At 37.4% G+C, this 14,110-nt stretch overlaps 1 protein-coding gene and 1 pseudogene across 1 annotated transcript; both read right to left on the bottom strand.

Annotated features, from left to right (window-relative positions):
- Positions 1–3,934: 3,934 nt before the first annotated feature.
- On the bottom strand, positions 3,935–6,409 carry LOC145219342 (uncharacterized). The gene is made up of 11 exons (XM_080086716.1): positions 6,194–6,409; positions 6,001–6,136; positions 5,850–5,941; positions 5,633–5,795; positions 5,279–5,433; positions 5,113–5,201; positions 4,945–5,050; positions 4,732–4,884; positions 4,426–4,553; positions 4,250–4,335; positions 3,935–4,116 (listed from the first exon to the last, which is right to left on the bottom strand). The coding sequence occupies exons 1-11, from the start codon at positions 6,407–6,409 to the stop codon at positions 3,935–3,937; spliced, it is 1,506 nt and encodes a 501-aa protein (XP_079942842.1).
- A 2,068-nt stretch (positions 6,410–8,477) lies between these two features.
- Positions 8,478–8,626, bottom strand: LOC145220922 (small nucleolar RNA U3; annotated as a pseudogene).
- Between the last annotated feature and the right edge of the window lie 5,484 nt (positions 8,627–14,110).

Below are 14,110 nucleotides of genomic sequence, written 5' to 3'. Positions count from 1 at the left end.
GTTATGATGTAAACTGGTAATGAGACACAAACATATATGTTTGCTGGATAGCAAATTGCAACTAATTCTATTTACGGGTTCAGAAAAACGAAAAAAACTTACCAACTGTTGGTCTCTCCCGTCCAATATTTTCTTCATACACAGTTGCAGTAGAATCTGAGTTGAAAATTCGTAATTGGACGTTGGATGCAATATTTTTGCTTTGAAACCAAAAATTCTGACAACTTCTAGCTGAACTGAACCAGGCAGTTTAATCAAATATTTACCCGGTTTCCTTGAATCAGTTGAAGTTTGCCGAAATTGTCCTTCAAACTCAATGCTTTCGTAAACTCTTGCATCACTATTTGCATAAGTACGAGGCATTCTTAAACTCTGCACAACTTGCAAAGGCTTTTTTATTCTTTTATCCTAAAGCATCCAATTTAAGTATTCAACCCGTTATAGTATATGGATAGCATACAAACTTTATTTTTTGTATTCAATATTTTATTGTTAGATTTTTGGCAGAAAAGACGTTTCTGTGTTGATGTTGGGTTTGCAGAATACGACAGCTAGTTGCAAGCCCTATCGCTTTTTCTCTGATTTGGGTTGCAAAGCTATCACAACTAGTGCACATGTTTTTTTCTGAACTATGTTACTATTGCATGCCTGCTGCACATGTTTTTTTTCTGAACTATGTTACTATTGCATGTTTTCGTTTAACCCCAGCTCACTTCCCAGAAAACACCGACCCTGGAGTTTGTTGATTTGATACAACGACTTACATTCGCAAACGTACAAAAAATCCTCTTTTGCCTTAACACTTGCTTACAATACATATTGCGGTGCAACCGGCTACAAAAAATGATTTGCTGCAAAGAAACATTGTACCAGTCACCAACATCAACTAATGTGTGCTAGCCTAAACAGAAAGTAGCATAGGTCAGAATCTTGTTGTTTGAACGTCCGATAAGCTGACCTCGTTATCAGGAAACACGTACATTATCACCAATCGCATGTTTGTTCAAATATGTAAGTTTACTGAAGTGGCCTAATGCTTTTCAAAATGTTTCTTGCACAAATTGTTGTACCGCGTTATGGTTCTCTCTCAGCGCAATGTGGTTGTGATAACACAAACGTTGTGTTTGTATCATTTCTATTCCGTTAATAATTGTTTTTTTGGCAGTTTATTTTAATTACATTGTGTTTAAACTTTGCGGTGTATTTTGATTGCCAACTGATTTAGACTTTCTTCCAGTTGTGTTTCTAGTTTTCTGGTGACTGGTATTAAATACAAAACCTATTCGGACAATAACAATAAACAGTCTCACTCATTACCAACTCACCACAGCTGAAAGATTAAATATTTGACTGGTAAAGTCACCCTCAAAGGCGTATGGTCTCAAAATGTCAGTGTTTCTTGTAATTTTATTTTTTTAATTTTATACCTGTAATTTTGACTGCACTGGAGATCAATTCTTAAAAAATGAATCTAATTATAATTTTCATTCACCAGTCCTAATAGTTCGACAATAAACTTTTACCCCTAGTATCTGTTTTGACGGATGTGTACAATACATGGTTGCAAAGTCTAAATTCTTTTTTTATGGTAAAAGTTTCTCAGTTTGGAAAGTTCTAATATGTAATATATGCACTGTTTTAACATCGGGACGCATAAACTTGTAACTCGATTAAACAATATGTGGTAACATTGACCATAGGTCACTTATGCTCCAAGTATTATGGTTTGGTGTTATGATAAAACAGAACAGAAAAAAAGTTATTTTAACTGCAAGGGATTTATTTGGAACAGATGCAAAATACTTACTGCATGTACACTATAATGCGAGCGTTATAAAAAGTTTGACCAACGTTGCTAATCTGGTTTTACTCAAGTTATCTAGTTGTTTAAACAAACAAAATTTAATGCGAATAACAAAATAGAAAGGAAACTGTCGATGTCGCCATAATAAAACATTAACACATTGTTAAAGATGTTTAAACATACAGTATAATTTGCGTAGTATAAGTATGCTTCTTTGCTCTAATGCACATGTTTATAATATTTCATTAGGATTTTAGCTTTAACTTTTTGATTTGCCACTTGACTCCAAACTACTGAATTAAATATTTCTAATCAGTTCTTCTTTTGCAGTTGTTGCCAACCGGTGGTACGACGGCATTTGTGTAGGTACGCAGACACCTTCCGGTAATCTATTTTTCCGTTTTTTTTATTTAACGCGTATTGTGACACAAAACGTTTGTTACCTAAAACACCGGGTTGCTATCATTTGCTGTGTTGGTGCAAAATTAGGACGCAAGACACTTTTTTTAAATAACACATTTTGTCTTTGTTTTTTCTAAGCATGTGTGCTACGCGGGGACGCTGACCACAAAAAGGTTGTAAATCACTGTTCTAGTGTTTAAACATTTTGCATCATTTTAAATGAAAAAAAGTTTTGAACTAGTGATGACAGTGTTTTGCCTTGGCAGTGTTGTTTTGCTAGTCAAGACTAGTTGGGACCAACAGATTAAATTCCAGAATTGTTAGATACTGAATTGTTTTTGTTTTTTCAATGGTTTAAATCTTTAAGCATGTAATACAGTAACAGTAATACGGTACAGTAACACTAATTCTTTCCAAAATATTACATCATAAAACGTTTCTACGGTTTTCTGCTCTATAATCTTATCCTAAAATCTAATACTTACCTGCACATTGTTCAAATCAACAATGAACTACCTTTTTTAAAACAATTAAAATATTTTTATTGAATCATGCAGATTCAACATCAATCAATCAGTCATGTGACACGTTTTACCTGCAATACGATTCAACATGAGAAAAATAGCAGAAATTTTGAACACGACTTATTTGCTGCGTTTTATCTTTTTATTAATTTACAATCAACCACAGGGGCATATCACAACAACGACATAAGTTATTCAAACATTTCAGTTTGTCGATAAACGCAAGTTACAAAGTAATTATAGCGAATTGAGGAAAAAGCGATTTGAATTTACTTTATTAACGAAATGTCATGTCTAAAACATTAAACTAGTAATCATGTAATACAACATACTCAACAAACACGTAAGAAGGGATTCAACGTGTTGGTAAATTATTTACAACCTAAAATTTTAACATAAACACATCCAGTTGATTTTGTCACGATTTTGACAAAATTTATCGATAAAATATCATAATTGTTGTATCCAAATCTCTCTTAGAATGAGCATAATCTACAGGCTTAGTTTCGTTCAACGAAGTGTTGGGCAAACCGTCCCAATCTGTGTAAATTGCAGAAACATTTTAAGACAAAGAAAAAGAGCAAAAAATATTCAGATCAATTACTTGTGAAATCATTGCAGTCATCAAAATTGGCATATTCGGGATTGTTCATTCCTCCAATACAAACAAACGCGCTTCGCCAATCGTTTACTCTAAATAAGAAATAGCTAATAATTTAGAAATTTGCCGGTGTAAATAGAGTTATGTTATTAGGGTAATTTGTTACTTGCCAGGCACAAAAATGCCTTCTGCAGTTACCACCTTTAGTGCATTCGTGACTTTGCGCAACTTAACAGTAGGATTACCGCTTCAGCAAGAGATTTAGTTCTTTAGAAATTGGACCCTGTTTTTTTAAGCAACGATTTTGATTACCTGACAGTCACGCTTATTTTGCAGCTGCAGTTTGGCTGAGTAAGCTAGATAGCAGCGGCGAAATGAGAAAACTACAAAGCTTTCGCTAAAATTACCTGTTCTTTCTGTCAATCAGATGGTTAGAGAAACCGCCAATTTTGGAAAAAGTGCTTTGCGGCATAACGCGTCGTTTTAAACGACGTGTGACGTCATTAGGGATTTCCCCCAAAAAAATTGTTGCCCCCCCCCCCCCCCCCTTTAAAAATTTCTGGATACGCCCCTGGTCTACGGCGTATTTGCATGATAGTTTACTTACTTAATACCAGGACACATGGCATAGACGCTACCATGTCTGCCATAAGCACGAAATTGAACAAAACCTGTCGGTAGTGGTTTTACGCTTGGTGGCAGCATCGAGTTAAGCACTGAATCGTTTCCGATGGAAAATTGAACTGGTACTGAAAGTACGTCATCATCATAAAAGCAATCCGGACCTGAAATGAAAAATAATAAAGCAGGAACTGTACTATTTCCGGTTCTGAGGTAGCTACGCTACGGAAATGGTGGCATGTGTCAAAGGATAAAAAGCATTATGGATATGTACTGAAACCGAAGTATTTTACTTACAGAAGTTGTCAGTTTCTGAAATAATTTCCAATATTTTGTACATAACAGCTTTGATCTCTGTATCAGCTATCAAAACATCATATTTTCTACAAAGTAAAAGTGTTTGCCGAGTAGTCAAATATTCCGATATTTGTAAGAGTATGTCAAAATTGCTCAGACAGCAAACACCAGATTACCTTGAAAGCATAGTGTAACCAAAAAGTGCGTTTGATACAGCTTCATCAATAATCCATCCAAAATAATAGTATGTTGAATATGTTCTGTTGAATAATTGTATTGCGGGCATTTCGGAGGATTTCCAACTCTACGAGTTAAAAAGCAAAATTTTTGTTACAATCCTTGATTTTTTGTGGATCTGACGTCATGATCTTTCAAACTAGGAGTAATGCATTTTAAAAAAAGGTGTTGTGAATTAAATACGAGATAATTCGTCAAACCTATTTGAGTGTCACAAAAATTGTGCTAACACGAACCCAACGTACCTCAGTATTAATGACGTAAAACCAAACATCACACAAGCTGGCAAATGATGATCCATATCTACATTGTGCTTCATAATGCAAAAAGTAGTTGTTGAGAGTGTGATTTTCTTTGTATGGAACTATTGAATCTGTATCTGGTCGGTTTGTTGTTACCTAAAAATATCAAAAATGCAAAATTTTTAAAAACAATGTTTTGTTTCAATATTCGCTCACCCGAAATTGAAAAAAGTCGAAGCAATGATCAAAGTTTCCCACAGCATACAAGGCAACGAAGGGGTGCGTTTTTCGACTCGATCGCATCATGTTGCCAAGGTCGCATCTTTAAAGTTGAATAAAAACTTAACACTTACGACCAAAAAACATGACAATTCTCTGGCCTACCCGAAATCCAAACCATAATCCATGTAACCAATTGGGCAATTTGCTTGATATTTGCATGAATAACAATTTTGATTTTGTTCAAAGTAAATCTACCATTACACAGTTTGTTAATTTTTTAACATATAAATACATAAAAGTTGGATAAACTTCACTTTGTTAAACTTACTGACATTCCTTTAACATTTGTAAACAAATTACTATCCTCCAGGCTCTGAGGGTTAGTACCGTAGTTGTAAAAATAGAAATCAGAAATTAATTTCGTGATTTCAGTTGATTTTGCGTCAAGTCGATCCAACATAGATTTCACATCTGGATAAAAAACTAAAAGAACGGTGGTTTGATGTAAAATAACATTAGATCGTAATACGTAAAAAACTTTATCCGGTCGCTTTTCTCAAACATTCAATTGGCAGTTAAATCTACATTACTAGTAATTTCCTATTTTTTTATAGACAATAATTCAATAAATGGTTGATTAAATCATTTGCATAAACAACATGGCGCCAAGTGTTTGTCTTACCATTTTGTGGTTCTAGTTTATATCGAGAGTTGAACATTTCATTCAAATTTCCTTCATATATTTGCATAAATCCGTTTTCTGTTTGATATTGCAAAAAACTCTGCTCTCTGCTGTTCTCTAGTGGTGATTGATTGGATACATGACGTAACATAACGTCTTTTCCCTGAAAACTGGTAGTTGCTTAATAAATCAATTGCACATGTACACACATATTTGCCTGATATTCATTAAAAGCTTGACTTTTGAAATCTGATCGTGTACAAGTAGCAAATGTTCCAAATGTATTTGTGTTCATCCAATTGAGGTAATCTGACATTCAAGATGCACGTAAAACGTTTGTCTTTGTTTAGTAAAATATCATAAGTTACCCATAATATTGTCGTTGTTGTTTGACGACGTAACAAACCACAAATCGCTATAACTTTCTTCTAAACTTAAATCATTGTCGTTGATTGTGGCCGCGAGAATCCATCCACCACCACCAGCTACCATGTCACAGTAAACCTAAGTACAAAAATTATAAATTAAAGTGGATTGGTTTCTGTGAAAAAGTGAATAAACCTCAAACGATGACAATGACGGTTGTATAACGTAGATTCCATCGTTGAACCCAGCGTCTCTCAGTTCAATACATGAACGGGCAGGATTGGGAAAAGTACCGAGGGGTGGTTTTGTTGCCACTATTGTATTTGTTTCCAAGGTTGTCTGTCCAGTTGTCTGTGTTGCTATGCAAAAATGCACAAATGTTAACGAGCAGTTGTAAACGCAAACAATCATTTCAAAATTGAAGTATTTTGTGTGATTTTCATTTTTTCCTATGTTATGTCACCATGGGTGGTAATTTTAAACGTAGTAAAGTTAACAAATAACAAAAAGAAAATTTAAGTTGGAAACATCTTTGTAATATTTGACTTACTGCTGTAAATTTCCTCATTTTCGATCTGTAACAACAAAATCATACAGATTTAATTAAAAAACTGTTTCGCTGTTTGTTAAACAAACATCACACACCTGATCTTTTGTAAAATTGAGTATTCCAACAACTAGCGCCAAAGCAGCTAAGATTCCGACAGCACACACCAAAAGTATAACCACAAGGAACATTTTAGATGTGTTTTGAGATGTTTTAGCATCTTTGACAGTTTCTACAATAAAGACAAAATCATAAATATTCTTGTTGGTATTATTCGTACAAGAAAAAAACTTTAAGACAAAAACACAAAACAAATCAATAAAAGATTGACAGGCAAATATTTGCTAACATGATTAACTTGAATACCACACGCGCTTTGTGGGAAATAAAAACACGATTTGTTGTGGTTAAGCACTGCATAGGTTTCGGATTTAAAATAATATCTGGTGATCTGTAGCCTTCATTGTGTCGAAATGTATTTTCGTATAAATGTGTCAATTAAACGTTCCTTGAAAAAGTCTACCTGATTTCCTTGTAATATCCGCAGCTTCTCGAAGTTCTCTTCTCATCTCAATTGTTTCGTAGGCACCAGCATCATTATTCACATATATATTAGCCATATTTAAATTTTTACAAAATCTGGTAAAAGTTATGTGCAGCTCACGGTTTCAAACAAGCGTGAAATGTTAGTTTATGCAAAAGTATATGATTGTTTAGTTTAATTTTCATCCTCTAAGATCGAAACAAGATCCAAATGATATAAAAGTGTCTGTTGTAGAGCTGAACGTTTTAATGCTACTGTACATTTTAAATACCAATTTCTTTTGTCAATTGAAATCAACACAATGTACTGTGTCGTAATCAGAACAACCAATCGTGCTGGTGCCAGGTAAATAAATATTAAAGTTGCATATACACACAGATAAAATACCATATAAGACGTTGCTACGTGCACTGCCTCACTTTACAACCAGTTAGTTACCTAATCACTTTATCGACTAATGTACCATTCATTACTACCTGCCAACTTGCAACAGTCAAAAGAGAAAGTGGCAGACATCAAGTGCTTAGTGTTTGAACGTCCGATAAGCGCAGACTCTTATCAGAATTTATGTGCATTACTTCAATCACAAGTTTGTTCAAACATGCATGTGTCGTTCATTTTTTGTATTAGCCCTACGTTTTTATGAAAGATGTATCTACACTTTTGTAAACTCCCTGTTTAGAGTTTTGTTAATTTCTTCTTAGTTACAGAATGCTGCTTATTTCAAAACAAACTATGTGATGTATACTTAGGTTGTTCATGCGCTAAATTTACACAACATTCAGATTGAACTTTGTACTTCCCACTGATGTGGACTTTGTTGTGCTGGTAGTTTCATAATGACTTAAAAGTTAATCCAAACTAATTTTAAGTCAATTACTAACAACAGAATTCTGTGTTAATATACCAACTCAACTCGACTGACTTTTCAAATATTCGAGTGAATACACTCACAAACATGTTGTTACCGTCAGAAACGTATGAAATTTTATTATATTTACCAGTGTTTCGTGGATATACCGTCTTCGAGAAGGATTACTACCGTACTTATTGCAGTTATTAAATTGTACTCTAGCAAATAATACTCACTAGACATTTGAAATAATACTCACTACACCAGGGGTCGGCAAACTTTTAAGCGACGCGTGCCAACTTACTTGTTATTTGCATGCGGTAATGACCTCGCGTGCCAACGTTTTTCCAAATATAAGTGGTTCGTGCCAGCAGATATTAATAATAAGGAGAAAGACAATGACAAGATAAAGTATAAACAAGCAGTGTAACAGGTTAAATTGTTACTTCATTAAAAACATCCAAATCGGTTGGCGTGCCATGAAAAACCCCTTCCGTGGTTCTTGGCACGCGTGCCAGGTGTTGCCGACCCCTGCACTACACGGTCAAAAATGAGGAACGCTTTACGATTTTGCGTGTTCAGAGGAACCCGGTGCGTCTTATCATCGCAGCTGAGGGTCTGCCATACTTGGATGACGTTTTTGAAGATACATCCTTTAGAAATGATCCCTAAAAGCATGATCTTAACGTTTAGAATCATATTTATCATCAAAAAAGAATGTAGGTTACTTGTGGTGTGCTAGCAATGAATGCAGCGATAAAATAAAAGACATTTGTGCGACGCTTTATGTCAAATACAAACCTAATATAGTCATATGTTTTACTGTGTGCGTCTGAGACTTTAATAAAGTCTTTAAGCCGAATCATAGTTGCTTTTTGTTTTAAGTTTTTGTTTCTTGGGAAAAGAAAACATAGCGCCACAATTGCAAATAGCTGCGCAACATTGAAACGTTGTAAAGCGCGAAACAGTAAACAAAAAAATTAAAGAAGTCTATTACTGCGATTGTAGCGTTCATGCATTTATCACTGTACAGTAAAAAAAAGATATTTGAATTAGTTTACAGTTGGTTAGTTATATTTAAAGTAAGGTTTCACACAACAGTTAAAATTGCCACGAAAGAAAGTCATACGAAGTCATGAAACATTTAGACTAGAATCATAGTTCACCAGGCCCACTGAAGGCCCCATACCAAATCAGTCGCAATACACCCTTCAGTGGGACTCGAACCCTCTACAAGAGATCGTGTAAATGTTGTGTACGCCAAACCTACCTTTAATTGATTCCATTGTTCGGCTCAGATTAGTTAAATTGTTTAAAAGAGCCTCATCAATGCAGCTGGTAACAAGACAGGCCGTGTTAGCTAGTATCGCCATTTGACGTCACCCCGTGTGCTTGTTACCCAACAAACTGGAGTATTGTTAGATGGCTACAGGCTACTAGCCAACACGGCTTATGCTTTTTTTCACCAGCTTCACGACTTTTATGGGTCGATAGTCGAAACCGTATGTACTGTCTGCTGCGTACTTATTGGTTTAATTTGTATTCTATACCTGCCGAGGTAATAAACAATAACTGTTGCATTATTGCTATCTGCGATGAAATAACATAAACCGCGAAGCATTATACATAAATTACCGTGACAATATAGGCACAAGTCCAATCAGGTAGTAATACTAAGACACTTACTAAGGGCATGCCAGCTTTAACAAAAAACTGTTTTTGCTTTACTTGTTCTTTTTTTTCCGCAAATCAGTCTGGATAACAATCTTGATCTGTGTTTGTGTACACCTGCACCAACAATTTTTCATTTCAATTTCATAAAAAACATGGCGATTTAAATAATCTACCCCCATTCCATGTTTGTCACCAAACAATTTACTCATGCAGCTCTTTAGGGTAATAACCAAATTGATAATAATAGAAATCAGTATTTACATTTATAATTTCTGTAGATTTTGCAGCAATCCAACATCGAATTAACAACAGGATAAACACTGACAAATTCAAAAAGAAATTACGAATATGCCTCACTTTGCAAAACTCACAATGCTCAACCTCTCATTAATAGCACGGAAGACGTCGTTACTCGTAATGCAGGTTAGCTTATGAGTTTTTGAAGAAGTTTTTATTATTATTAATTGACTTTTTACCTCTAAAAAAATTCTTTCATATTGCATAAATCCGTTTACAGTTTGATATTACAGAAAACGCTGCTCTCTGCTGGTCTCTAGTGATGTTTGTTTTAGAATAACATGACATAATGTATTTGCCCCACTAAACCGCCCATTTGTAAAAAGTACATTTTTCAGAAAATCATTTGCCTTGTATTTGAAATAACCGTGACTTTTCTGATCTTGTGCATGTAGCAAATGTTCTATTTTTGGTTACCTGGAAAACTAAGCAAGCATACATTTTGCGAACTTAAACAAAACATTTTAGTTTACCAAAGATTAATTTGTCATACGTCGTTAGAAACTACAAGTTACTGTAAATTACAGCAAAGTTTTTTTTACCCAGAAAACGTTTATGGGGGCCGCGAGAATGCGTCCACCACCAGCAGCTTTCATGTCACAGTAAGCCTGGAATACAAGTGTAAACGTAGAGTTACGGTCCTTGTCTGACCAAACAGTACATGGGGTTTAGTAGAATGATCAAAAAACAAACTAAATGCCACACATTTTAGCTTTCATCCTGTACGGTAAGTTAAACTTTGTAAATCATTAATTCTACTCAATTTGACACTTAAGTGCTTTTTTGTTTATTTTCACTTATTTTTAACAAAATAGTTGAAGAGGATCAGTTTGGTTGGAGCATTTTAATACAAAAAGTTTGGAAACTATACATAATGTGGGTAGTAATGACTTTGCAGATGATTTATTGATCAAAAGAACCGTTTTAACAAAAAAAAGAACGGTCAAAAACCTTGTAACCTTGTATTTTTAATATACTTGAGTTTTATCTTATGTTTGAGTTGCACTTGCTTTCGTAAGTACTAACTTTTTTCTGCTACTTACGAGTCATGTTAAATATTACCACAAACTGTAACATTATAAACTGATATGGGAAATTACACAGGCTACGTCGGTCTGTCCGTTTGTTTTGTGGCATCAGGTTTACATACAATATGATTAGAAGTCTGTATGGCGGCCACTCGAGTGACCGAGCAAACCTTAAAAAAGATGTTCAGTGTTGAGCGTTAGTCTTTAATTTGGAACAATAATTTCGCTTTCCAAACACTGATTAATAAGGATGGCAGCAACAGGCAATTTGTTCAGCTATGCAGCAAGCATCTGACGTCAATGATCGGCGCCAATCCAGCCTTCCTGTTCTATTATTACGTCACACATATTTAGTGCAATTAAATTATGCGCTCGATAGCAACGCAGGGTTCGAAATTAAAGACTGTTTAACCAATGCAAGGTTGGAAATGAGGTGTTTGCGAATATTGCCAAAACACCAAACTAAATTTAACAAATAATTGTTAACACTGCCTTGCACTAAACTTTTATCAAAAGATTGAATATCAGTTTGATATGGTTTAAGATTGTTTAGGTAAAATAGGCATTTTGACAGCAGCCTGCACGCGGCCCCTTCTGTTAAGGCATTAAATTCTCTGCGCCAAGACGACCTCTGATGCCGAACAGATGCAGTCATAAGGACCACCGTCCAAATTCCACGAAGAACCGTCCACAAAACAGCCAGGTGTCAAGCCCAGGACAAAGCCCTTGTAGCAATAGCCTTGGGTTTAACGTCATGCAGCTAAATGTGGAAGGACTCGCTTCATGCAAGCTTAACATCGTCGAGCAGCTTGCTAATAACAACAAAGTCTCGATAATCCTGCTCCAGGAAACACATCGGACAACATCAGACAAGCTAACACCCCAAAACTTCGTGCTAGCGGGATTTATCCCGAGCAGAACACACGGCCTTGCCACGTTCGTACGAGAAAACCTGAGCTGGACGCCTTAAGGTCAATCTACAACAACATCGGAGATCGAATGGCTCTGCACCAACGTCTGTGGTAATTACATCGTGAACGTATACAAGCCACCACCGGCGCAACTGTCACCTGCGCCCTTTCCGGTGTTTCCAACTCCATGTATTTACGCTGGCGACTTCAACTGCCAGCACACGACATGAGGGTACAAATCAAGCAACACAGACGGAAAACAACTTGTCAACTGGGCAAGCAACGCCGGTGTCACCCTACTTCAAAATCCAAAAGATGACTGCAGCTTCCACTCAGTCCGCTGGAATCCTTGAACAAACCCCGACCTGGCATTTGCGGCAACCGTTAGTGGTTTGCAACTTCCCGACCGACAGGTGATGGCCAAATTTCCTCGCTCTCAACACCGACCTTCACTGATCTCCACAGGCAACTATGTAACGTCAGTCACGAGTAAGCCTGCAAAGCGATGGATTGTTCGGAAGGCTGACTGGAAACGGTTCTGTCTAATCACCAACGATAAAACAGATATGCTACCATCCCCCAACGACACTAACTTAAATCAGGCGTACCAGGACTTCTGTAATCCTCTCATGAAAGCGGCCAAAAAAGCATCCCACGAGGCTATCGAAAGACCTACAGGCGGTGTTGGGACAGCGAATGCGACTGCCTTTACAGAGCCTTTCTTACCGCATCCCCGGGTAACGAGACGGAAGCATCTGCCACACTACTGCTGTCTTATATTAACGAACAACGTCGACATCGCTAGAGAGAAGCGGTGGAGTCCATTGACTTCACACATTCCTGTCGGAAAACATGGAGCATAATAAATAGACTCACTGGCAGGTCGGCAACTCCTCTGGCAAAGTGTCCCATTACCGCAAACGCCATTGCCTCGCAATTGGTCAAGAACGGAACCTTCACGACATCAACTCGCGAGTCCTCGCGACTCGTGGCCAAGGAAGTGTCAGTTTGAGAAAGGCTAACAGACCGGACACAAACGTGTCTGGGGACTTCACCATGGCAGAACTGTCTGCGGCCCTCCAACACCTGAAGCCCGGTAAAGCACAGGGCCCAGATCACAGAGTTTTTGCTTCATGCCGGAACCGCCCTAAAATCCTGATTGTGTAAATTTTTCAACACCTGCCTGTGTCAGCCCAAGATTCCAAAAATCTGGAGAAAAGCGACAGTAATCGCAATCCAGAAGCAAAACAAACCTCTGGATGAAGCTGAGAGCTATCGTCCGATATCTCTGCTCTGCATCCCATTTAAGATCTTTGAGCGCTTGATTCATGCCCGTGTAGAGTCAGTCATCGACCAACAACTCCCCCAGGAGCAGGCTGGTTTTAGACGCGGAAGATCCACTGTAGATCAAGTCACCCTACTCACCCAAGATCTCGAGGAAAGTTTCGAAGCGAAAAAGAAGGCTGGTGTCGTTTTTCTAGACTTTACATCTGCCTACGACACAGCTTGGCACCGCGACCAAAACTGCAAGCTGCTCCGAATGTTGCCGGACAAGCACGTGGTCAAAATGATCATGGAGCTTGTCCACAACCGCAGCTTTGTACTCAAGACCAGCAACGGCCAGCAAAGCAGGTTACGCCGCCTCAAGAATGGCGTGCCCAGAGATCTGTTTTAGCTCACCTACTCTTTAATATCTACCCAAGCGATATACCAACTACAGTATGTAAGAAGTATGCCTATGCCGATGACCTGGCTATCATGTATTCCGTTAATGACTGGGGACACTTGGAAAAGACTCTTAGCCAGGACATGTCTGTCATGTCAGGCTACCTTCGGATGTGGAGGCTGAAGTTCAGTGAGACAAAAACAGTTTCAGCGGCCTTCCACCTTAATAACAAGGAGGCTAAACGAAAGTTGGCCGTCCTGTCTAATGGGAGAACTCTCAACTTTCACGATGTACCAACGTATCTCGACGTGCAGCTAGATAGGTCACGCACCTACCGCCAACATCTTAAAACGACGCGCAAAAAACTCACCTCACGCGTAACTCTTGTCAGGAAGCTGGGTGGCACAGCTTGGGGAGCCAGCGCGGATATCCTCCGCGTGTCTTCCCTTGCCCTTGTTTACGCCCCAGCCGAATATTGCGCTCCTGTGTGGGGCAGAAGCGCCCATACCCACCTTGTCCAACAGAAAGAATCAATTTTAAGAAAATGTATCATTAACAAGTTAATCCAAATAAATTCTGCAAGTGTACCGTT

Source organism: Phallusia mammillata, chromosome 3 (assembly GCF_965637545.1).
Source record: "Phallusia mammillata chromosome 3, kaPhaMamm4.hap1.1, whole genome shotgun sequence".
Classification (NCBI taxonomy): Eukaryota; Metazoa; Chordata; class Ascidiacea; order Phlebobranchia; family Ascidiidae; genus Phallusia; species Phallusia mammillata.
This window is presented reverse-complemented; position numbering and strand designations above follow the sequence as displayed.

Excerpts from the sequence above, each read along its gene's own strand:
- LOC145219342 (XM_080086716.1), bottom strand. The coding sequence starts at position 6,409 with ATGATTGTTTGCGTTTACAACTGCTCGTTAACATTTGTGCATTTTTGC. Across the intron at positions 5,434-5,632 it reads TAAACTAGAACCACAAAATG|TTTTTTATCCAGATGTGAAA; the intron begins GTAAGACAAACA and ends CCGTTCTTTTAG. Across the intron at positions 4,336-4,425 it reads GGTTACACTATGCTTTCAAG|AAAATATGATGTTTTGATAG; the intron begins GTAATCTGGTGT and ends TTTACTTTGTAG.